At 36.8% G+C, this 24,529-nt stretch overlaps 1 protein-coding gene across 1 annotated transcript; it reads left to right on the top strand.

Annotated features, from left to right (window-relative positions):
* The first annotated feature begins 33 nt into the window (after window positions 1-33).
* EIF3E (eukaryotic translation initiation factor 3 subunit E) lies at window positions 34-22,939 on the top strand. Its single transcript, XM_005423482.2, has 13 exons — window positions 34-187; window positions 1,914-2,028; window positions 4,991-5,108; window positions 8,299-8,341; window positions 8,793-8,897; window positions 10,886-11,011; window positions 11,831-11,955; window positions 12,672-12,798; window positions 14,775-14,876; window positions 15,533-15,642; window positions 21,033-21,135; window positions 21,588-21,722; window positions 22,774-22,939. Exons 1-13 carry the CDS (start codon window positions 98-100, stop codon window positions 22,810-22,812), a joined length of 1,338 nt encoding a protein of 445 aa, XP_005423539.1. The 5' UTR covers window positions 34-97; the 3' UTR covers window positions 22,813-22,939.
* The last annotated feature ends 1,590 nt before the right edge of the window (window positions 22,940-24,529 follow it).

The following is a 24,529-nucleotide window of genomic DNA, read 5'->3' as shown; positions in this document are numbered from 1 at the left end:
TGCCCCGGGCCCCCCGCCGCTGGGGGTGGGGCCGCGCAGGCGCAGCGCCCACAAGAGCCGCGTCGCGCCTCTGCCTTTCCTTTCTCCCGGCTCCAAGATGGCGGAGTACGACCTGACCACCAGGATCGCGCACTTCTTGGACCGGCACTTGGTCTTCCCGCTGCTGGAATTCCTCTCTGTCAAGGAGGTGCGTGTCTCTCCTAAGGATGGGGAAGCTGGCCTTGGGAGCGGCAAGGTGGTAGGCCTTGCTGCCAGCTGCCGATGCTTCCCGTGGGCCTGGGTGCGCCGCGGCCAGGGCTTCCTCCCCCGGGCCTGGGCGCTGCGCCGGCCGGGCGCGGCCCGTGGGGGATTCGGAGCCTCCGTAGGGAGGAGCTCGAGGCTCCTGTGCTGCGTGAGTCCAGGGGCAAAGCGTGTGAGCCTGCCCGGGCAGGGACGGGAGCAGAGCCGAGAGGAGGCCTGAGGGAGCCGCTCCTTGATCACGCCGCTCAGCTCCGCGGCCCCTCGCTTGCGAGGCAGCACGGATTTCCTGCACTTTCTCCTTCTTCGGATTTGGATTAGTGTCTTTCCCTCACCTATATGTGGAAAAAGGAGAAGTCAAAGCTCTCCCTTGCAGCCGCAGTCCCACGGCATGGGACACCCTCGATAGCCCCGCAGCTCTTGGTGCTCAGGCTGTCCCGCAGCCGGAGCTCTGGGCAGTCTGTGGGGTTACGCCAATGATACCAACTAATTTTAATTTGAAACCCATGTCATCACGCATTTGTGTTGGAAACAAGTATAAGTCCTTTCTGGAGTTATCCTTTGTGGGTCTTCTTACATATATTTTCCAGTTATATTGCTACAAAGAACATAGTAGTGTTGGAGATTATCTCAGATGAGAACTTCAGATACTTTAGACTAAACTCATCAGTATAAACTATTTTAAAATGGGAGCGAAATGTGTAAAGTTATGTAAGTTTTGGATTTAAAGAAGGTGTTATTTTAGCCTTTAGATAGGAACTGTTGAACCATGAGCGCATTGAGACAACTTGACCTAGCCAGCTGTCATGTGTAGCATGTGGAGTTTGCTTAATGCCTCTCATCTTGGGCGCATTTGTACATAAGCATTTTTATGTCAGCTGAAGTTAATTAAACAGTTAATTTTGTGGTGTTAGTTTTGAACAACACAATGTTCAGAGCTGAATTAAACTTCTACAGATTCTATATCTGAGATGTGCACAAATCTGGTATGGTGAGTTGTAATACAGCTCTTGTGCAAATATGTTTTTGAGGAATGTACTGGATTTGGCCCTCGCCTACATGTTCAACATCTAACAGCAGTTTGCAACTCACTGATAAATTATGGAATGTGAACTCTAAAAAACAATTTGAAAAGTTTAAAAGTACAACACCATTCAATTACATAGCTACTCTAAACTTGTTTTTATGCTATAGACCTAGCAACATATTTTAGATTAATCTGCCCTACAATTAAATTGTGAGTTTAATCTTGTGCATCTCTTCTGAAATCCACTTTAAATAATTTAACTAGTCCTCACTGTTCAGCATTTTATTTTGTGGAAAGTATTCAGTGCTTTGAAAGAGAAGTATGATTAAGGTTTAATTTTTTAAATATGTATGTAATTTTGCAATAGGAATTACTGTTTCTGTTGAGAGACTAGTAATAGTTACTTGACTTCTAATTAGCTTTTGAAGTACCTATTTTCATAGATAGCAGGAAATATTTGATATTTTGTCAAGGCTGAAAATGCAGAGAGTCTTTATAGTAAGTACTCTTAATGGTAGAGCAGTGAGACTTGATACTTAAAACAATTCAGTTGTACAGAAGTCCATAAACTGTGCCATAGAAGTAATACATAATATGAATTGAAACTTCAACACTCTTCAGATGAATCTGTTAATAATTCCTGTTTCAGATATACAATGAAAAAGAGCTGCTCCAAGGAAAACTGGATCTCCTTAGTGATACCAACATGGTGGATTTTGCTATGGATGTGTACAAAAATCTTTATTCTGATGAAATTCCTCATGGTAAGCTGCTCATTTAGATGTAAAGCTTGTTTTTCAACTTTTCTGTCTAACATAATAAATAACTAGTGGTAATTGCTTGTTCTGTACAAAAACTGGAGTACTGTTTAACTTTGGTGTTACCAAAAGGGTGTGCAATACTGAGAAAAACAGAATGCCCTAGTCCTGGGTGGTTTGGGTTTGTTGGTCTGTCAGGAACTTAACCTTTGAGTGACCTCTTAAGTATTTCAATGCTGATTTGGTAATTTCAAGCACTTTAAAGGTGTTGCACTGCAACTAATGGAGGTGTAGTAGCTTTTCATCTGTGAAATTAAACACTTGCATAATGATTTGGTGTTATTTGGTGACTTTTTCTTTAAAGCATCCAGTGAGTTAAGACTAGAGTTGCAGTCTAAGTAATTCTGTTAATTTGTCTGACTGTGGCTGAGTTTTTAGAGTTTGAGAGAGATTTTTCTTAAAATGTATGTTTTTCTCAGTTTTGGCAATATAAGAATTGCTGCTTTTCTAGGCGAAAATAAATTTAAGATGATAATGAATGTGATCTTTCACTATTTTATCCATGATTTTGATAACTTCTCTGTTTACTACTTAAATTTCTATCATTTTGAGGTGCATTTGGGAATAGGGAGAAAATAGGTTATCTAGCTTTGTCTAATTTCCATTCTTCAGGGGTGTTTTGATTTTAAGGGTTTTTTCCCAGTTCTTTTTTTTATGGGTTGTGTGTTTCATTTTGTTCCTGACCTAGTCTTTCAATATCCACTGCCTTCCTATTTCTCCATCTGTTTTTTGTGTTGGTGAATTCCTCGCCTTTTTCTTAGCTATTGGGACAACAGTCTTTTGGCCTGCATCTTAGGAGGAAGAGACTGGGGTGCTGTTGCTTTCTTCCTCTGGGTTTTGCTCTTTTCAGGCTCTTGAAGCTGCAGGTGTGGCCACTCTTCTCTTTGGAAGAGGAGAATTGATAGGCTGATGGACATGGGAGTCAATGTTCTGACTGAGTCTGTGCTAGCATTAGGTGGGCATTGTTATGGGCATGTGTACCGTGACACATGGGACTGGTCATGAGAACATGTAGTGAGAACTGGGGGGGTTTCACTTCTGTCATATCAGAAACAGTTGTAATAATAGCTTCACCTTTAGGTTACTTAGCAGTTCTACTGATTTAAAAAGTCAGGCTGTATCAAGGCTATAAAAAAAATCTCAAAGCTGAATAGGTTTCCTCTTTCTTTCCCTGCTTCAGCCTTTTTAAACTGTTGAATATTACTGTTATCAGTAGTAATTAAGGAGTAAAATACTAAAGAAGTAAGCAAGACAAGAAATAGCAATTCTAACAGACTTCCACAAAGTAGCTACTCCAAATGTCTTCAGAATTCTTATTATAGCCAGTTACTTGAGCAGATTGTCTCAGGATATAACTTCATAAGGTCACAGCTGCAAGAAAGTTGAATGAATTTTGTCCCTTGGAGAGCTCTGCCTTCATGAAAAATCAGAAATTTCCACACTTGTTTGAACATACTATTAGAAAAACACTACATCTCTTAGTATTTTATATCATCAGTTTGGCAGGTTTTTTTTGTTTGTTTTTTTTTTAATAATGGCTCACTGTTGTTTGATGTGTGGCTTTTATTCAATTAACATAAGCAGAGCTAGTTCTTTCACACATTGTTCAGAGTGCTTGCTTGCGCAGCTTCCTATGCAAAGACCTTAACTTCTGAGATCTTTCTGGTATGTGTCATCTTCTTGTAGCAGCACTTATCAGAATGTTTGTATGGACAGGTCGTTCTTACTTGTGGAATTGCTGGCATTGTTAGAAATTTTCACTATCCCTTTCTAAGACTTCACTGTTTAAAGTATTTAAAAAACTAAGTTCACTTACACAATTATAATTAGAAATGTCCCTGCACGATTTATAGTTGATTTTGTCTTGTCTTCCATGAGATCGATTTACAATTACACACCCAGGAGATGTCGCAGGAAAACATTTTCGTATTCTTAGTAAGTCAACTGAATGTTTTTCTTTCATCTGTTTCTTCTTCGTCTTTTATAATTTCAAGAGTCAACTGCAGGTGGAGATAATTTCTCCTTATTGGAACACTTCCTGTCAGGCAAGTTGTTCTCATATTTAGGTTGGGTCACCATTATGGTATTAGCCACCTTGGATGTCCTATTCAAATATCTGTGTAGTCAAATCATGAAAGCAATGTTGACTCTGTTCACCGTGGCATTGAGCGTTCTGGTGTGTGGCTCACTTTCACAGTTTCCTGCATTTATCTCCTGGGATTTAGTCTTGGCTTTTCTGATACTGTGTGTTTCACATAGCCAATGTCAGGGTGATTTTTCTTTTTTTTTTTTTTTAACATACACACTTTTCTAAATTTTAAGTCTTCATTTTATTGCATTACATGCACTTGGTGAGGAATTTGGGGTCTGTGTAAAATGATCACCCTAAAACTCTTAGTTGAATTTACTAACAGTTTTTCGTAAAGGACTTGATGTTTCCATTAAGAACAGAGTGTTCAAAATGGTAATTTTGCAGTTTGAGCTGCTTGAAGTTTTTCTTGTCAATTTTTAATTAAATATGCTCTAAATGTTCTTTCAGAACCTGAGCATCAGTCAGAAGAAAATCAATCTTCGTGGTATCATTGGATTGTTTACTTTTTTGCAAGTTTATTTGGAATAAGTGAGCTCAGTTAAAGGTTGTTTCTCCTTTAATGGAAGCCTGAAGAGACCTTGTCTAATACAGACTCTGCTCCAGCTGTACCTGCTGTCTGGTGGCCTCCACTCAGGAGGAAAAGAACCAAATGTTAGGAGTTTTTACTAAGTAATGGAATTGTTATACACAGCTGGGTTTGAGGACAGGTGAGGTAGGAATTGGGAAGATGTGTGCAAGTGTCAGCACCATGTAATTACAGGCTGGTTCATGTAAAGGCTTAAAGCATTATATTAAAGTCTTTTTGTTTGTGTTCAGCTTTGCGTGAGAAGAGAACAACTGTTGTTGCACAGCTGAAGCAGCTTCAAGCTGAAACAGAACCTATTGTCAAGATGTTTGAGGATCCAGAGACTACGAGGCAAATGCAGTCCACTAGGTAATTTCTAATGTAATTTGTCAGGATGGCTTGTTGGTACCTCTCAAGTGTGGCTGCTGGGAATGCTTTCTGTGTAGTAACTGCAAGAAAGATATTTTTATTTTCATACAGTATTTAAGTAGTGCTTGTGGTCAGGTCATTGAAATTGCTGGACACACTTTACTCTTTTCAGTGCTTTTCCGTGTTGTGCAAAAGACATCTGTTGTTTTTAATGTTTGTGAATCAACGTGGTACAAGTGACAGTCATCATCCAGTGCAGTCCAATCACAGGTTAATTTTTGTTTGGCTTTGATGGGCTTTAGGATTTTTTGAGGGAAAGTACAGGCTGAAACAGTTAGTATTTTCTTTTCTGCCTTCCAGAAAAGGTGATGGAGTGTCATATTAGTCTGGGAGGCCTGGTGGATGAGCATCCTTTCATCCTCAGAGCACATATTTCTGCAGGGTATTCTGTCCTTTTCCCACTTACTCTCTCCACCCCCAAACTGTTCCACCTTGTTGGTGTAAGGTTGTGCTCAAGTCTTTTTAAGATGCATCCAATTTTTATTTTAATTTTCTTATGGGAAGTAATTAAAGTAGAATGAGTTTGTCTGCACATTGTATCTAAAATCTATTAAAGTTTCACCGTGGTTAAGCTTCAATTGGGCTGTGTAGGAAAAGAGTTCAGCTGTAGTCACTGAGGAGTAACTCCGCCTTCAGCAGAGAGGTGGGCAGATATTTGTTTGGCATAAATTATTCCTTGTTTCCTTTAGATACGAATCACACTTACTGCTCTTGTAAATGTGTCTGGCAAACTGGAATAATAATTGGATCCCTTCTTCAGCCTTACCTGCCCTAAAATTTTAAATAGAGCGTACTGTATGAGACAGAGAACCTATGGCTTAACTTGAATTTGTAGGTGAAGCCTGTACTTGGGTTTATTGTTTGCAAGCTCGGTGCATCCACTGATACTGTAACATCAGGAAGACTGTAACATTGCTTCTGGAATTTCTTAGAACAGTATTGAATGTACAAACACTTCTTTCTAGTTTGCAGAGATATTCTGTATGAATATACCTATTTTTGTGAACAAACTCCTTGAAGAATATGGGTCCCTCAATGGAGAAGAACTTGATTAAAATCTACTGTGTTTCAAATACACATTATCATCCTTTTTTTCTTGCCTCTGTTCTTTGTTCCACTCTTTGCATTGTTTTCATAATTTGTTATAGATCAATTTAGATTTTGGTCAGTGCAGAAATTCTTAGGTGCAGTGTATTGTGTCTCAATGCACAGATGAAACAAGATGTCAGTAGGAATCATGAAATCTGTTAGCTTTACAGCACGTCAGGAGAAGTTTATTTTCTATCCTGATACCACCAGAGCTCCTGGTTTTAAGCTGCTGCTGTAAAGCCATTTTTAACTAAGTAAACTGCCTTTGCATCTGATTTCAGAATGGATGTTCATGTCAGATAATTACGTAAAGAAAAAGGAATTGCATTTGTTTATGACTTGTGATTACGCAAAGCCAGGAGTCACTTGCTTTTATAGATATAGCTTTGAAAGGGAAAGTCTCAGTTACTATGGCAATTGAGCCTGTCTTAAAACTAGATTCAATTAGAAACACTAGATGTTCAATTAGATTCAAATCTAATTGAACAGAGAACTTGTCCAATTCTTGCTTTGCTTTTAGCCAGTGTTTTTAATAATAATTAGCCTAGAAAAATGTTACTAAAATACCAGCATTTCGTGAGGAGTATGCTGTTACTTGATTTTGATTCACAAAAGCTGGTCAATAGTATAGACTTCAAATTGGAAATGCCTTGTTTGGGAGTAAGAGAGACAATACAGTCAATAAATGCACGGAATATAACTTGCCTAATGCTATAGAATATTAGCCCTACTACTCATCTGTAGCAAGATTTGGTTTAGAACTAGTATGTGATTTGTGTTTGTAAAATATCTGGAAACTTCACAGCTCAGAAGTTCAGGTTTTGGTTATTGGCTCAGGAGTAGTTCTGATCCAGATTATTGGGGTTAGATAGTAATAGGTAGAATTGGGCTAAAATATGTCCCATCTGTCTAGACCTGAGTAGTGTGCTGTAGATAGTAGAAACAAGTTTTGGTTCTTTTGGGAATTTCTGCTGGTATCAAATTCAGATAGCTGCATATTATTGGGACTTCAGATCGTGACTTTTGCTCCATGATGGCGCTATTTAGAATATCCAGCTCTGGGTAAGAGTAAAGGAGATTTGCAGGTGGAAGTTCTTTCAAGAATAAGCCAAAACATTTCACTACTCTAAGCAACTGTTGGAGGACATTGACTCAAAAATTACAGAGTGATAGTATTCCTCATCCTCAAAGTATGTTTTACTAGAACAAATCCATAAGATTAATTGCTTTCAGAGGTATGACTGAGGATTGTCATTCTTGGCTCACTTGGCAATTTGCCATTTCGCTGTAGAATCTTGTACTATAAGTTATAATTAAACAAACTCATCTTTGCAGTCAGTTGATTTCAGAGTAAATGGGAAAATACTCTTTCGTCCCATTTTTACTGTATCTTTGTCTCAGGGAATTTACAGCTTGCCTCCTGGAGGCTTAAGCTTCTCTTTGATATAGGTAATAATGCTTGTTCTTTTAGTATTAATGTTAAATAAAAAACAGTCTTCAGAGATGTGATCACATTAATATCGAAGTTAAGAACTTAGTAGTATGATTGTTTTATGGTTCTGTGTTCTGCACATATTGGCTGTGGTAGAGATATTCTTGTGACCCACTCTGTCTCAGTGATAACAGTAGGATAAGTTTCCTTTCTACTTCTATTTACTTTAGTCTTTGCTATTTTTTCCCATCTCCTGTTAAAATCAAGGTTGTCTAGAGTAACTGCTGTGAAATTGGAACGTGAGAGTGGGAAGAGCTCCAATTCAGAATTTAACTTTCATACTGAAAGCTAAGGATGCTATCAAATTTAAAACAACTTCCCATGCTTTCTTAACTGTGGTTATTGTTGCAGGTAGCATTCATTACTTAAAATTATAATAATATAACACGACACAGTAATAGATGACTGCAGTTTATTTTGAACAAGTGGAAAAATTTTACTTTAAATTCATCTTTGTTTTACCTTTAAAATTGTGTTGCATTGTGTGGTGTTGCATGGTGTCTATCAATTTATTTTGTAAAACCAGTGTTTTCTATCCTTTTATTATAGAGATGGTCGGATGCTGTTTGACTATTTAGCTGAGAAGCACGGGGTAAGTTGTAGCTGCTGGAATTCAGTTCTATGTATGTCCATCCATCCTCCCTCACGCCTGACAGTGTTTTGACCAAGTATGGCCTAGCATTTTGTCCTGTCTCCTGTCGATGTAGCTAATAGGTCGAACTCCTAATGCTAACATATTTAAGCCTTTGAACTTTTAATTTTTATAACTGAAAAAAAGCTGAAATTTAATGCTGGCTGCACCTGTGTAACATGGGTGTGCTTTACTTTGTAATGCAAGATTTCACCTTTTTCTGGTATTGATATAAACTTTCATTCCGTGGCATGGATTGAGAATATAATAGTTTTCTTAGTTGTCTTTTCCTATGTACAATGTCTTTTGAAAAGCTACAGACTTCAACTCTTACTCTACCATTAAAATCAGCTTGTGACAGCGTGTTTTTTTTTTCCTAGAGAATAAAGGCTTTTATTGTTTTCCTTTTCAGTTTAGGCAGGAATACCTAGATACACTCTACAGGTATGCTAAATTCCAGTATGAATGTGGTAACTACTCAGGAGCAGCAGAATATCTCTACTTCTTTAGGGTTCTGGTAAGTTTTGATTGGTTGTTGGATTGGGGTTTAGTTTTTTGGTTTATTTGTTGTTATTTTGGTGAAATTTGGTGAAATACTTAAACCAGTAAATTGTCTAAATTCATTCTTATTATATAATACTTTATAGCTTTTTGAGGCAATTACTGTATGCCAAAGTTTACAGTAATGGTTAATAATCATCACTATGGTTCAGTAATTCCGTTATTTTCAAGTAGAACTCAGAATTGTTCTTTGAGTTTGTATGTCTTGTAACATTTAATGATATAACACAATGAAGTGAATACTTGTTTTTAAGAATGCTCGATTTTGTGCACAGATGTAGTCAATAGCAGTGAAAAGCTTGCAGGTGGGTTGAATGTAATTACTGGTAATGGGGAACTGCCAGCTTCTTATCTGAACTCTGATCTGTCCTCTCTTCAATTCTGTGATAGATTTAAGAGTATAAGTCATCTCCCTATGAAATGTAGACAGCTCAGATGATAAATGTAGAACCAGATCCATCGTCTCTGAAGCAACTCTTTTCATCTTGTTGTAATTCATATCATTTGTTACTGGTGGGAGTGAATTTTGAGGATAAAGATTTGATGTCTTGTAAGAATCCCAGCACAGTAAATTTATTGTTGGTGGTCAGTGAATGTGCTGCTTTACTAACAAATGGAAATTGAAGGTAACTGCTTGAAAATCCAGATAATGTAGCTGGAACAGCTGCGGTACCTAAAAGCAATTGTTGTGAACAGCTACCTCTAATTAAGTGATTTGGAACCAGCACAGAGCATGTGAACCTTCTCAACTCAGTATCTACTAAACTGGCACGTGGGTTGCCTGGAAGATACACTGCTCATAAGTCAGTATCTCATAGATTTGTGCGGTGGTTGTTGAAAACATGTAGTGTTTCATACCTTGATACTTTTCCTTGCTAGTTTGTATTCCCATCTAAAAGTAATCTTAACTCTCTGAAATACTGTTAGAGTAAACCACAAAAATTTCTGTAATTGACTGTAATTAAAGAAGATACATTTCCCAATTTATCTTTAATCAGAACGGGGCTTAAATTATGAATGAGTTGAATTATAACTCTAAATTTTGATGCTGAAGGTGACTTTCAGTGTTACAGGTTCTTTTTATTTGCCAACAGGGGAAGTAGGTTTGTGGGCAACTATCCTTAATTCTTCATGCCTTTTTTCTGGGCATAGCATTATGTTCTTGTGTGTCAGTAACCTCAAAAAATGGAGTACTGATTTTGTGCTGATAATAGCTTAGTATAAAACTTTTGTTACTGATTCTGGTGGGAGAAGATTTGTTCCAAAGCCCTGTGTGATGAAACATAGTCTGTGAAAGAACTATTGTAACCAGTCGAAGAGCAGAATTTGACATTGTGAATGGTGTAGTGCGACTCATTCCTGTGTAAAACTAACACAGCTTGAGCTCAGGACTGCCATTCCAGGGAGCCGGTTCAGTGCTGCCAAGTTGCAGTTCCACTGGATGTTGCTGTAATGAGTACACTTCTGGACAAGGCATTAGCAGGAAGAGTTTGGAATGCTAGCTTTTTGAAGGTGGTTATCTACTATTATGAGTTCTTTAGGAACCTGCCTAGTAATAACCTTGTTTTATTAGTTTAGAAGCATTTGTTGAATGGTGAAACAAAAAAAGAAAGCCCAAAATAAATTTGGAGCCAGTGTGTCATCTGGTGCTCAGCCATTTTTAATTTTTTTTTTAACTTAAACTGCAGCAGCACGGATCTTTGTCTTTTTTTGACAGGATTTCCTAGTTTCTGGTTAAGAAATTTTACTACTGGTTTGTTTTCTTTCTGTGTCCTAACTGTTTCTCTGAAAAAAAAAACCCTACTTAATTTGGAGAGTTAGGACTGTGCAAAATTGGTATCTTGTAAATGAAAAATACTGCTTGTAATTTTAAAAGTAAATAATCATTTTTAACAATAATTTAAAATACTAAGAGTGTGACTTTGTTGCTGTTGTTGAGCATAGGTTCCAGCAACAGACAGAAATGCTTTGAGTTCTCTTTGGGGGAAACTGGCATCTGAAATCCTGATGCAGAATTGGGATGCAGCCATGGAAGATCTCACAAGACTGAAGGAGACAATAGATAATAATGTAAGTAAAAACTTGGACATCTTAATAAAGTGAGAGGTTAGAGGTGTTAGTACTCAAGTTTTATTAGAAATCGCTTGCAGTCTTATTTTGGAGTAGATTACCACCTTTTCACTTGATACTTTCTTATTGGCAGTGGGAAAGTCAAAGGATGCTAGTGAAGAAGTAAGGAAACATTTTTAGGATTGAATCAGAGCAGTGCTCTTTAGAGAGAGGATTACTTGCCATGTCAGTTCATCCTCAGTGTGTTGTTTTGCAGTCTGTTTGAAGCGCTGTTGAAATTTGGAGCTAATACAGGTACTTGGAGCTGAACCCTTGTATGTCCATTATGAGCAGGTTTAAATAAAGATAATTACTTTTTTTTGGCTGAAAGTGATTATAAAGTTTCATCATTGTCTAAGGGTTTATGGCAAAAAAAAATCCTTAGAAAGGAAGTAAAACAGAAAAGATGAAAATGCCAAGTAGTTACTCAGATGACATCTGAAGAGGAAATAAAAGGAATTCGGAATTAAGAAGGGAAGTAACTTAGGTTGGTATGGTGGTCTTCAAGAGCTAAAATCTCTGCTCTTACCATAAAAAATGCAAATTCAAGAAACAATTTGGAATATAATATTGGAAAATTTATCCTGCTTATAACTTTCAGTGGATTTATCATTGAGATGAAAAAAAAGCTGGAGGTCAAACTCAGCCTGACAGTGATGACAGTTATAAAGAGCTGATGCAAAATTACAAAATTTTGGGCAATTACAGGTTTCCATGGATTAGTATTCAAGCAAACTTTGTGTTGTGTTTGACTTGAACCACTGTTACATTTTCTCCTAGTCTGTCAGCTCTCCACTGCAATCTCTTCAGCAAAGAACATGGCTCATCCACTGGTCTTTGTTTGTGTTTTTTAATCATCCTAAAGGGAGAGACAACATCATTGACCTTTTTCTCTATCAGCCACAGTAAGTTGTGTTGAACCATCTTGCGGGGTCTTGAAATCACATTGAAGGCAAATGATAAATATGCAAGCTTGCTGAGCTTAGGGCTGCAGGGTGAAGGTATTGTTCTATTCTGATTGTAGAAAGCTATTTCAAAAGATTATTGGGAAATCCCAGACTAAAAATGAAGATTGAAACACTATCTATTTGTGAGAGGATTGACTTACATGTAGATCTAGGGTATTTGTTGCTCTCCTTTGCATGCTCTCTGATAGCTTGATACTTTTCTTATGTTGTGGCACCCAAAACTGCGCCCCCATACCAAAGTGAGGCTGCCCCAGTGCAGAGCAGAACAGGACAATCCCCTCCCTTGCCCAGTTGGTGATTCTGTGCCTGATGTCCACCAAGATGCAGTTGGCCCTCCACCGGCCAGGACACACTGTGATTCACTTTCAGCTTGTTGTTGACCCTGAGCCCCAAATCCCTTTCTGCTCTCCAGCCTCTGAATCCCCAGTCTGTACATAGATCCAGACTTGCCCTTTTCCAGATGCAGAATCTGACACTTGCCCTTGTTACGCCTAATACAGTTGGTGATTGTCCAGCCCTCTGACTTCTTTGTCAGGCTCTCTCTGCAGGGCCTCTCTGCCTCTGAGTAGTTAAGAGCTCCTCCCATTTTAGTGTCATCAGCAAACTTCAGTATACCTTAGAGTTCTGAATCTTACCTGTTTTTTTCTTTCTAGGTATCTGAATGCAATTCAGACAATGTGCCCACATATCCTCAGATATTTGACTACTGCAGTCATAACAAATAAGGATGTTCGTAAACGTAGACAAGTGCTGAAAGATCTAGTCAAGGTTATTCAGCAGGTAAGGACTGGAGTATCTGATATTTCTTGCCTCTTTTTTTAAGAAGACTTCATTATAATCATCTTCTAGTAATGTATCTGGGTTAGGATTTGAGGTATTTTGATACTTGTTTTTTGTCAGTGAAAGTTTTTACTGAAGTAAAATGCATATCAGTCAGTGGGAAGATGGAATAATTTTTTTCTCCTTTCATATACATGTCTACTGCATGTACACATACATGCAGTAGAGTATGCATGCCGTTCTTACTTTCTATATTATTAAGTACTGAAAATTCAGTGAGATGTGAAATGGCTTTGGAGACTATTCTTCTTTTTCAACTACCTGTACAGTAAATTGTTGTATGAATAAGGGTTCTTTCTTACATTTCAAGACCTTTGAATTGTGTGTGTTGATTTGAATTCACATGCATTCTCTTGAAAATGGTTCTGTTGTCACAGTGACATGAGGATGGAGATACAGAGAAGAGCAATAGAAGAGTTGTTTGGTAGCAGTCAACAGGGGCTTAAGGCCCAGATTTTTATCTGAAATCACCAAACAACTTGTATACAAACCAATGCATTTCAAATACTTGATAATGTTGTAATAAACATTGTATTTCTGTGTATATATATATATATATATATATGACAGTACCTGGTAAATAACCAGTAGCCTGGTTATTATAGGCTAGCAGTCAGTTATAACCACTTCAAGCATTTGGGAAACTACCTGTGCAAAGCACAGTCAATGCAAAGATCACATTTTAGCTACAACCTAATCTGTTTCTAAGCATTAGTGTTCACAAAAGGTAGCATAAGCAATAAATCAGTGGTAAGTCTTGTGACTCAGATTTTGTCTTTATCTAAAATCTGATTGTAACATTGAGCTTTTAATATAATATGAATTTCTAATACTTGAAATAAGTAACATGTTACAATTTCTTGCTTTTGTTTAATCTTGCACACCATTAGGATTTTGAAAATACCAACCTGGGCTTTGGTTTTGAAATCGCCTATCAGATTTCTTAGTACTCCTCTAACTCTGTATGATTCATGATATTAAGTGATGTGGTAGAGGTGTTATAGATTTGAAATAACTTGTGGTGCTGCTTTAGTAGCAGTAAAAGATTGTTTATAGTTGCAACATCTTTGCAAGTATTGAACTGATAGGTGTGCAGTCTGTTCATTGAAATTGAGAGATGCTCGTTCTAAGACCGTTTTGCAAATAATGGTTAACAAGTGCAATTCTGATTTAAAAATCATGTATAGAACTGAATCTTATATCTAAATAATGGGATTGTAAGTACAGTTCTTTGGGGAAGGAAAAAATAACTGATCCAGAAAGAAAAATATCTCTTAGGAATTCCCTTAATCTGTTGATTTTACTGTATGCTAAAGCAGATACTGAAACATAGTGATTTAAGCTGTTTTATAATATGCATTAGAAACACTTAAGGGGATGTTTGTTACACTTTAATTTACCCAGTTGTATATAGATGTAGCGTTATCTTTCCCTGGTAATTGAGAAAGTTGAGTAACTTCTGTAATGCCAGAATAATTTGAAGTAATTAGTGTATATATAGAAAGTAGCATTTTTGTTAGCTATGTTTCTATGAAAATCAAATAATCATTCCATTTCAAGTATGAAGGATTTAGTGTTGGAGTCATCTTTGAAATCAGAATTTAGGAAGCCTATTCTATCTTATTTTATGAAATTTGGAGGTTTGATACAGAGATAGCTCTAATCTCGTGACAGTTCCTAGCCCAAAGACTCCAGCATTAAATGCTGAAGGTGAAACTACACCTCTGATTGTTTTACCAGACTATTGGGAGGAAGCACATTTACGTAGCTTTTATAAGAGGAATTTGGAAGTTCAGGGTTTTTTTACGGTGATATATGGGCTTGTTTCCACTATTAATTTTTTTAAGACTATGAGGAATACATGGGCGACCCATGTGGCCTTCATTTCTGATGTTGTTCCCAATATTTTTTTATAGGAGTCCTACACATACAGGGACCCTATCACAGAGTTTGTGGAATGCTTGTACGTTAACTTTGATTTTGATGGAGCGCAGAAGAAGCTGAGAGAGTGTGAAACAGTAAGACTTAAAATGTTTATAAGACTCCTTTTCCTTTAAGTAAAGTTCTCTAAAATTGACAATGGACTGCTAATTTGTTTGAAGTGGTGTTTGATTACATTGCCAGTGTTTTCTGATAAACTTAAATTCATGATTGGGTGGTGTTGGGTTTTATAACAACTCATTTTGTAACACATGTGACTTACTGTTAAGAATATAGCTTTAATGTTATAATAATGTTATGTTTAAGAAGTCCTAGGAGAAGAAGCAAATAGGTAATCGTGCATTTGGCTGGGCTTCAGGTGTTCCATTAAAGTCTGAGAAATGCTTGAAGAAAAGCTCAGAATTGCCTTTTGTTGTGAAAGATGAGTGGGGAGTCAAATTTTGTGTTGAAAGGAGCTTCAGTAGTTAGGGCAGCAGTAGAGTTTGACCTTAACCTTACTCTCTTCTTGAGTCAGACCTCAGTGATCACGTTAGCATGCAATTTAAATTTAGTAAGATGCTGAACTGTGAAACAATGAAAAATATTGTTTGTCCATAGCTTTTTTGCCACATCTTTGAGCATAGCAATAATGTTTTTAGGTATACTGTGGGCTGCTCTTAGTTATTGGCAGTGTCTACCAGTACCTTTCTACTCACACTTTGCTCTTGTGTTCCCTTTCTACTGACACTTGCAGGTGCTTGTGAATGATTTCTTCTTAGTGGCGTGCCTTGAGGACTTCATTGAGAATGCTCGTCTCTTTATATTTGAAACTTTCTGTCGCATCCATCAGTGCATCAGCATTGGGTAAGAGAATGTCTTCATTCCTCAGTTCAGAAAATCAGTCATGGAGGGCAGTTTGACAAACAGTGCAAACTTCAGGAGGTATTCAGTTGTCAGGTAAAATCCTAACTGAAATCTCACTTGCATAGTATTCTTTCTAGTTTTATAACTCTCATGTGATGTACTTGAATTAATTATACTTCAGAATTTAATTATTGTGTTTAACTTCAAAACAACGCTTCTCTACCGCCCCTAGCCCCGCCAGATAAGCAGTACTTTCAAGCTAAAACTGCTATGATTTTAAGTGGGATCTCTGCTGAATTTAATGGGAACTTTCATACCCAGTGTCACCAAAGTCCTGGTGGCAGTGCCTCATTTGGGCCTTAATTCCACATGTTGAGGTAGAGTGTTAATATTAAGTAAATACAAACTGCAAATACAATAACTGCTTAAATTTATTTTTATTTGGTAGATACAGATACCCATGTGTGTCTTATAGGTATGTTCTTTGAAATTTATTGAATCACATTGCCTTTTTCATTAATTAAATAGAAAACAATGGATTTTATTCACTGTGACGCCAAGTGATTCAGCTGTAAGAATTGTTATGAGCAAATATGTCTGTTGGTTATTCAGATTTATTTTATAAATGCAGGCTTTTCAAATGGATCAGCTCTGATGCCTCTTGTATATATATTAAAAAAAAAAACTAAATGGGAAGATATTATGTATGCTTGAGATGTCTTTCCACTTGGCCTTTGCCCACATTTCCCATATTTCCGCATCCTTAAATTAAAAAGGAAGAAGTGAAAAACTCTGAATGCTATAAAAATCTCACTGATAGAGAACAGTGCAGAGATCCTTGAGGCAGGAGAAATGAAGGCTGTTGAATTGATCAAATTCAATGGAGTCTTGTTACTAGCTTGTATTCAGAGCAAATAAGTGCATCTAGTCCTCTGAGGAAAGGATTTAACACTGCCTGATTTCAAAGGAAAGGATTTGAGAGAAAATTGTCCTTAATACTGCAAACTTCTTTGAAAGATTGCTTTTTTATGAATAGGTATAGTTGGAAAAAGGACTGATTCTTAATACTTTTAATCTTTAGTCACTGGGTGACGTTTGTCTTCATTGCCTTTGGAAAAATTTTTAACCTTTGTATCAACTTAAAATAGTCGCTTTGATGTAAAAGGGAAACAGTGAATTCGAGCATTTTAGTCAGCTGTAGTGTATTGGGTTTAAGCATATAGTCCTGATAGGAAATGGAACTACATTCTGTGAGCAGAGCTTTTCCATACTTAATATTTGTTTTTATAAGAGGGGTAATGCTTTGTCTAAAATCACTTTAAGCAGAAGTACTGCATGCTTAGACATAAAGGGGGTTTGAATGAGTATTTGGAAAGAAAGAAAAAAACCTGTATGTACAGTAGTCTTAAAAGATGGGTTTCTGGGGAATATAAAACCCAACAGTGTCTTGCTCTTTCTTAGAAATCTTTTTTGTGGTGTGAATACTGCACATATTCAAGCACAAGTGTTCAATGAAATTAGACGTTTAAGCTTTTTTAACTAGAGACTAGATGGCTTTCTAAGAAGTCTCCTCTTACCTGACTCCAGTCAATGAGCAAAGACTCTGCAGTGTGTATGTTAAGAATTTTTCAAGTCTTGTATCAAAAGATACTGATAAACTGTGGGCAACATACCAGTAATTCATTATGGCAAAAATTGCAAGCTTTATCAAATTTTGTGGTCGGTAATTGCCATTTATTTAGTTTTTATTACTTATAGTTCATATTTTTTGTGTTGTGTGTGATATTTCGACTAGGTATGATAAAAAATATTGTAGTTGGCTGTCCTTGTTATGTGTGAGTAATTCCTAAATATAGGTAGCAGTGTCCTTTCTTTATAAGCATTATAATGTGTTCTGAGGCAAGTGATAGATTTGGAGTTGAGACATTTATCTCAGAGTGACACGGATATTTCTACCACATACACCTAAGTTAATTGAACATGGAATCAGTCATCAGCAATGAGGTGGTTCTTAGTAGGTCATTGTGTGTTTAATGATGGATATCAGCGTTAAATTTCTTTGCAAGCTGTAACAATCATTATATTTGAACTGATTAAATTAGGCACATAATTGTTTCTTTGTGTATTTGAGTTGTTTTTGAAGAAATTAGCCAGTTGAAATGAATGTTGGGCTGAGATGTAGTTCTTGCATTTTCTTGTTCACAAGTGATTTCCACTGCTAATCCTGGAGCAGAAAACTAAATGATTGTAACACAGTGCTTGATGAGTACTGCTTAGCTATTCAGAATTATTTTGAAAACATTTATATTTGCTTAACAGTTGTAACTTAAAGTTTGCACATCCTAAATCACCTTGTGATTGGTTTGCTATTTGAAATACCATGTTTATTGGAAGTAATAGATGAAGCTAATTCTGTTTTAGTTAGTTTGCTATGCTTGTATTTAATTGGAGAGCTGAATATGCTTCATTCTTCTTTTGTACTGCACATACAAGAAAACTATATAAGATGGGCTTGTTCGTATATGAGCGTGTGGGAAATTCAGTTAGCTTGCCTTTTAAGTAAATGAAAACTTTAATAACAGTAGCCCTAGCATGATCCAAATAAGTGAATTTCCTTCTAAAACTAGGGGACAGAAATTATTTAAAAGTCTGCCATTTGAAATTAACTCTAACTTGAAATGGTAGACCATTCTTTAATAGTATTTCATTATAATTTACTTCATTTTTATTGAATTATATCAGGAATCTTTATAAACAGTGGTAACTTATAATACAAATTGTGTTGAATCCTTTCCTTAATATTAGTGATGTTAATACATGTTTGTAAATCTAAACATGTTGCTATTACTTCAGCTGTCAAACTTGAATGAGGCTAAGCTGTATTTTATATCTCAAGAGTTTTAAATACATGTTCTAACTGTGATGGGAGAATAGTGGTATTTGTTACAGAATTGTAATCAGGATAGATCTTCTGTGCATTTGCTCTGGAAAGACAGAGAATACTTTTTTGGTCATGTGTGTTACTTTACCAGGAAAATACCTCTATGTTACAAATCCATGCACTTTGCGTGGTCCTGGCTGCTTCAGTGTAGGCTGCAAGGAGAGACTCTGAAGAGGGAATCCAGTTGCCCGAAGTGCTAGAGGAGGGTCATGTCTTGTGTCAAAGATGTGTTAAAATTCTAGGTTTTTAATAGATTTTTTCCTTATTCAGTGAAAGATACCTGCTACCTAAGAACATCAGTTGTTTTATACTAAAATTTAAACACCGTGTAAGTATCAAAGCTACAAGATGAGATAAAACAGATTTTACATCCTTTTTACTCTGTCATTTTCATTCTCTGATTTTCAAGTTTTCCAGATACATGTGCAGGAAAATAATACTTGTGTAGCGTTACTTCTGTTGTGTTGCTACATATATATTGTATGTTTGTTCCAAAACACTTTTTAGTTGAAAAAAAAGCCACTTCTCAAGCAGCTGAGCTAGTAGTAAAATGTAGAAATATGTAATAGATATATAATGAAATATAATAGAACAAGGTAAAATTATTTGCTAGTAACAAATGCAAAATACTTCATAGTTTCTGGCTTGGAATGATTCTCTAGACATATGTGCCCTCTTACCCTCTAATTACATGAGGACTGTGTTAAGGAAAGTGTAGGTGCTGTAGATTGGAAGTGATCTGGTTTAATCTCCTGTGAACCCAATTGCAGCTCTGAGCAGGTCCCACGGCAGTATTCCATTATGCTGTTTAGTCAGGAATCCACAAGTAAATCCTCCTATCTCCATGAATGGAGGTTCCACACTGTAATCCCAAAGCTGGGTTACTTAATCTCCAGTGTAGTGGCAGTAGCCTTTCTTGTGGTCATCTGGAAGGGAATTTACTTAATCTAAATCTTACTAAGGTTTCTGAAAGAGAAATGTGAGAATTATACTCTCCCCCATGTACTTTCAGTTTAAAATTTCTTTAGTTTCAAGTCAAATGCTTAACATCACTGATTTGGGGTAATAAAATTAGTGTGCTTTTTTTTGTATTAAAGTGTCTCATGTTCTACCCAGGTGACTTATAATTCCACAAAAATTTCCATCCCTAATGTCTTCTGCTCTCTTCTGCCTTTATAATTGCTCATTCAAACTCAGATTAAAGGTCTACTGGAACAGTAGCAGCTGGGGTTGGGTTTTACTTCCCCTTACTTTGACAAGTTCAAACACTTGTTAGCCTTTTGTTGTCTTATTTCGCTGAAGTGAGTCAGTGTAAGTTCAGTATTTTAAGTTCCTTTGGTTTTTTTTTTTCTATTCACTTCATGTTTATCTGTGGAAAAAAAAGGAATTTGCCTTTATAGTTGGGAGAAAGGTAAGCGATCAAAACCATATTGGAGAGACAACTGTATAAAGAAGTGTATGTAGAAGTCCAGTCAGGTAGATGAGCTAACAGTTGATAGTTTATAAAGTATTTACTTGATGCAAACAATCATCAAGAAAAAACACACTTTTTCAGGTGGAGAAAAAGATGTTTAGGTAAGATTCTGTGAAATGGTGAGAAATTGACCTCTTGTGCAACTCAGCGTAGTCAGCTGGCTTTTTAGTCATGCCTGTAGGCTTTACCTCATGTTTCTTACCTTAGTCTGCAAACTGATGGAAGAATGAGCGTTACTAACGCCCTGTATGAGCCAACTGCCAGCAGGAAGCTGGAGGAGTTAGCTGGAAAGCCACAGGAAGCACTGTTAGGAGGAATTATTCCTGGACAAGACTGCTTGTTTGATAAAGAATTTTCCTTTCTCTGTTCTCCCCCACCTTCCTTCCTTGAAGTTGTGAGAAGTTTTAATATAGTGTATCTGTCATATCTTCTATACCAAGCTCTGTCTCATGGGTCTTGTTCCTGAACTTTGGAGCAAAGTTTTCTTGCTAATAATTTTTTGACTAGGTAACCTATACTTTCTTGACTGCTGATTTCATTTAAGTGAGAGTAAAAGCAGTTAGGTTGATTTTCTTTTTTTAATAATAGTGGTTGTGGTTTTATGTTAATAGTGAAATTACTTAAATGACAGTTTTTCCAAGAATATTTGTGTAGACAAGGTTTAATAGGAACATAGGAAAAATCTGCAGGTAAAGATTTAAAAGCAGTGTGGTGTAGTTCAGAATGAGTAAGTATACACTTTGGGATATGAATTTCTTATTTGCAGTGGGGATGGGAGATGGGCAGGAGAGCATGTATGTCATTTTTAAGGTCATTTCAGTCCAATTAAAGTAAGCTTCCCAGCTATGCATTATTTATTGAATCTTGGACTGTGCCATATGTTGTGTTGGTTTGACTTGTATTCCATAGTCCCTTGTTATGTTTACCAACATCAGAGATTTTATTTTGCCATTTAATGGGTTGTTTATCTTTTAGTATGTTGGCAGATAAACTGAATATGACTCCTGAAGAAGCAGAAAGATGGATTGTCAATCTGATCCGAAATGCACGATTGGATGCCAAATTGGATTCAAAGCTGGTAAGACTGTACATAGAATCATGGAGTGGTTTTTGTTGAAGCATCCTAAAGACTGTCTGGTTACAACCCCTCTGCAGGGACACCTCCCACTATACCAGGTTGCTCAGAGCCTCATCCAACCTGGCCTTGAGCACTTCCAGGGATGCAGCACCCACAGTTTTTCTGTTCCACCCTCACAGTAATCTAATCTAAACCTACTCTCTTTCATTTTAAAGCCAGATAGATCCAAATGAATTTGTTGAGTTTTTCATTAATTTTTTTTTTACTTCATGGGCAAAGAAAAACAATAGAAATCAAAACTTTCTGTTCCTGGATAAACTGTAGTGGATTTCATTTACTGGGTTTTGTGCTTCTCTGTAAGACCTGTGAAAGTTCTGAAAGCAGAGTATTGCATTAAAGATCCTTGCATGCTGAGCAATTGTTAAATTTGTTCTGTCTTTGCTGGGTTTTAGGGCCATGTAGTCATGGGCAACAATGCAGTTTCACCATACCAACAAGTGATTGAGAAGACCAAAAGCTTGTCTTTTCGTAGTCAAATGTTGGCTATGAACATTGAGAAGAAACTGAATCAGAGTGGTAGATCTGAGGTCAGTATAAGTTTTGTTTTTCTGAATTCTCGCTGTCTTTTTTAAAGAGAGATAAATTTAAGTATAATTCTTTTCTGGCGAATTAAGTCATAGGTTGTGTCTACTCCTAGTTCTAATACTAGGAATTATGTTGGAAAAGACATAGTGACCACAAAGACAGTGGTTCTTGATTTCTTTTAGCCTTTCTCTTCATGATTAGATTTTATTCTGTTGCATAACTGTTTCTGTCATTTGCTGCTCTGCCTCTTTTAAATGGTCTCCTTCACCACCAGGAAAGGGCAGATTATGAGGTGTGACACTTACGAAAGTAGTTATAATACTTTTCCAAGTGAGTTGTACTCAAAAGTATTGTAGGTGCATATGTGGTATTGAAAGGAGAATGAATGTTGCTAAAGATTGGAATATGGAGGAAGAATTGTGCAAAACTCTAGCTGTTAAATCTGTTAAGTGAAATTCTAGAAAATGTAATTAAGTCATTGAAAGGTTTAAGTAGAACTAGTAAAAATGAGTAAGTTGGCTAGATCATCTGGTTTTGCTTCCCTCCACATTACAATATGAGAAGCTCTGAGGCAGAACAGCACTGTAATGGGGGTGGCTCTGAGGCCCAGCCATACATCTTTAAAACAAAACAAAAATCAGAACCACACAGTGAAAGAGCTTAAACATTTTAAGTTTTATTGTGCTTCCTCAGTGCTTGGCTGAAATACTGGTGGAAGTTGGACAGGCAGTGGTGCACTGTTTTATTCTGTTAATGGGAAGTTGTATGAAACTTGTGTATCATTACTTTCTTTTAAAAATATAGCTGAAAAATTATTCCTATATTTATATTGGGATCTTCCAGAACTTCTCCTTTTTGAAACTACTAGCTTGGAGGGCTCTAGCTGTACAACTCAATTACAGTATGTGTGTCTAGTATATGAACACTTGGCTTTAATCTGATAGGGTATTCTTCATTATTAGCAACATTCCCACTGTTTAAATTAATGTGTTATACATTTCAGTAATTATTAGGTAATATAGTAATTTCTTCTAATCTTTATTCATTTTTTAGGCACCCAACTGGGCTACTCAAGACTCTGGATTCTATTGAAATGCTTCTACAGTGGGAATAAATCTGTTGATTTGTCTAAAAAGCACATAAATATGTAACCTTTCTAAGAAAAGTAATTATGTGTTAGAGCTTATGCTATTTGAATAAAATTGGCTACTTTTATCCATCTGTGTGTTTGATTTAAATAGATTCTTATGTTTTATAAAGACTTTTTAACATCATAGTATTCTACAGCATTTTTGATCACATTTTGCAGAATTTAGGATGTCACTTGTGTTAGGTCTGTTTGTATCAAAGGATGCTTTTGCTCTCAGGGCTGTCTCAGTTTGGAAGCAGGGATTTATAGATTTTTATTACTTATTGCAAATGTTGCAAATTCAAGAAATCAGAAGTGTGTGAAACAAACAAATAGACCATGTTTGAACATGTGGTCAAGCCAAAATATTCTTCTGTGCTTCCATGTTTTTGTTTGTTACAGAAGAAGCATGGAAGAGCAAAGGCACTTGCAACCAGTATCTTCTGTGAAACCTAACATAGTCTACATATAGAATAATTTGAATAGACTGACTTTGTGTTCATGCTTCTGAATTTTTCCTGTTTGAAATCACATTTTTAATCTTGCCCTGTGTTGTAAACTTTCTGGACTATTTTTGGTTGGGAGGGAGGATTACAAAAGGCCTGACAAGTGAGCTGCATATGGTTTAAAACTTTCATTCTGAAATTTGAAGTTCTTAAGATGAATGATGCAAATATAAGAGAGCAAAACTCTAGTTCAACTGTTGGATTTTGGAGGGGGTTTGTAAGTTTCTGGCATTTTCAGCTACTGTTTCACACTTGCCTGGATTTCCTTAGCACCTTTGCACTGCAGAATATGCCTCAGTATCTTTAAGAGAAATCACAGATCCTTTTTCTGAGTTCTGTCAGGTATAATGACTGATCACTGAGGTGAGTGTGGATGTTGGAAAGGAAAAGGCATTATCACTGCATACAGTTTTGTGCTTAACATTGAGGGAAACACCAATGATTCACCTTCACCTTGTTCCAGCTGTGTGCCTGTTTCCCTCTTAACTCCTTGAGTTCTGGGATTTATCTGTGTGTGTAAAGTTGTTTCCGCTTGCCAACACTCCTGCTTACTGTCTGGAATTACATGTTGCCTGGGAAAGGAGAAACAGTTTAGTGATGTTCAGCCTTAAGGCTAAGACCAGTTTTTACTGTTGTATTACTGGGCAGATTCACAACAAGACGAGTCTTTAAGCTGCATGGAGACAGGATCAGTGGCAATGGACACAAATTAAAACATGGGAAAAATCCAGTTAGATTTAAGTGGGAATAATATTTTGTTTTATTACCTAAAAGATCATTAGGCACTAGAAGCAGTCGCCCAGAAAGGATATGCAATCCCCACCTTTGGATTTACTAAGTACCTCAGCACTCTGATTGATCTAAACCTGCTTTGAGGAGGGAGTTGAACTCTGGCCTTCAAAGGTCCCTTCCTTGGCTGAGCAACTGGAATTTAAGAAGTGGTGGCAATAAGCAGTTAAAAGTAGATTGCTGCTGGTCTGTAACCATGGTCCAAGAAAGCTGGCCTACAGCAAAGGATTCACTTTATGTATAACATTGGTTCCTAGGATGGGGATGAGGAGTCTGAAACACAGCTGAAGTTACCAAGTTGCTTTTGGAGAGCAGTTTCATAAGGCTGAGCATGCTCTATGCCAAGTTCGTTATTCCCCAAGTTTTCTATCAAGGCATTGATAAA

The sequence above is a fragment of the Geospiza fortis genome, unplaced genomic scaffold (assembly GCF_000277835.1).
Source record: "Geospiza fortis unplaced genomic scaffold, GeoFor_1.0 scaffold200, whole genome shotgun sequence".
Classification (NCBI taxonomy): Eukaryota; Metazoa; Chordata; class Aves; order Passeriformes; family Thraupidae; genus Geospiza; species Geospiza fortis.
This window is presented reverse-complemented; position numbering and strand designations above follow the sequence as displayed.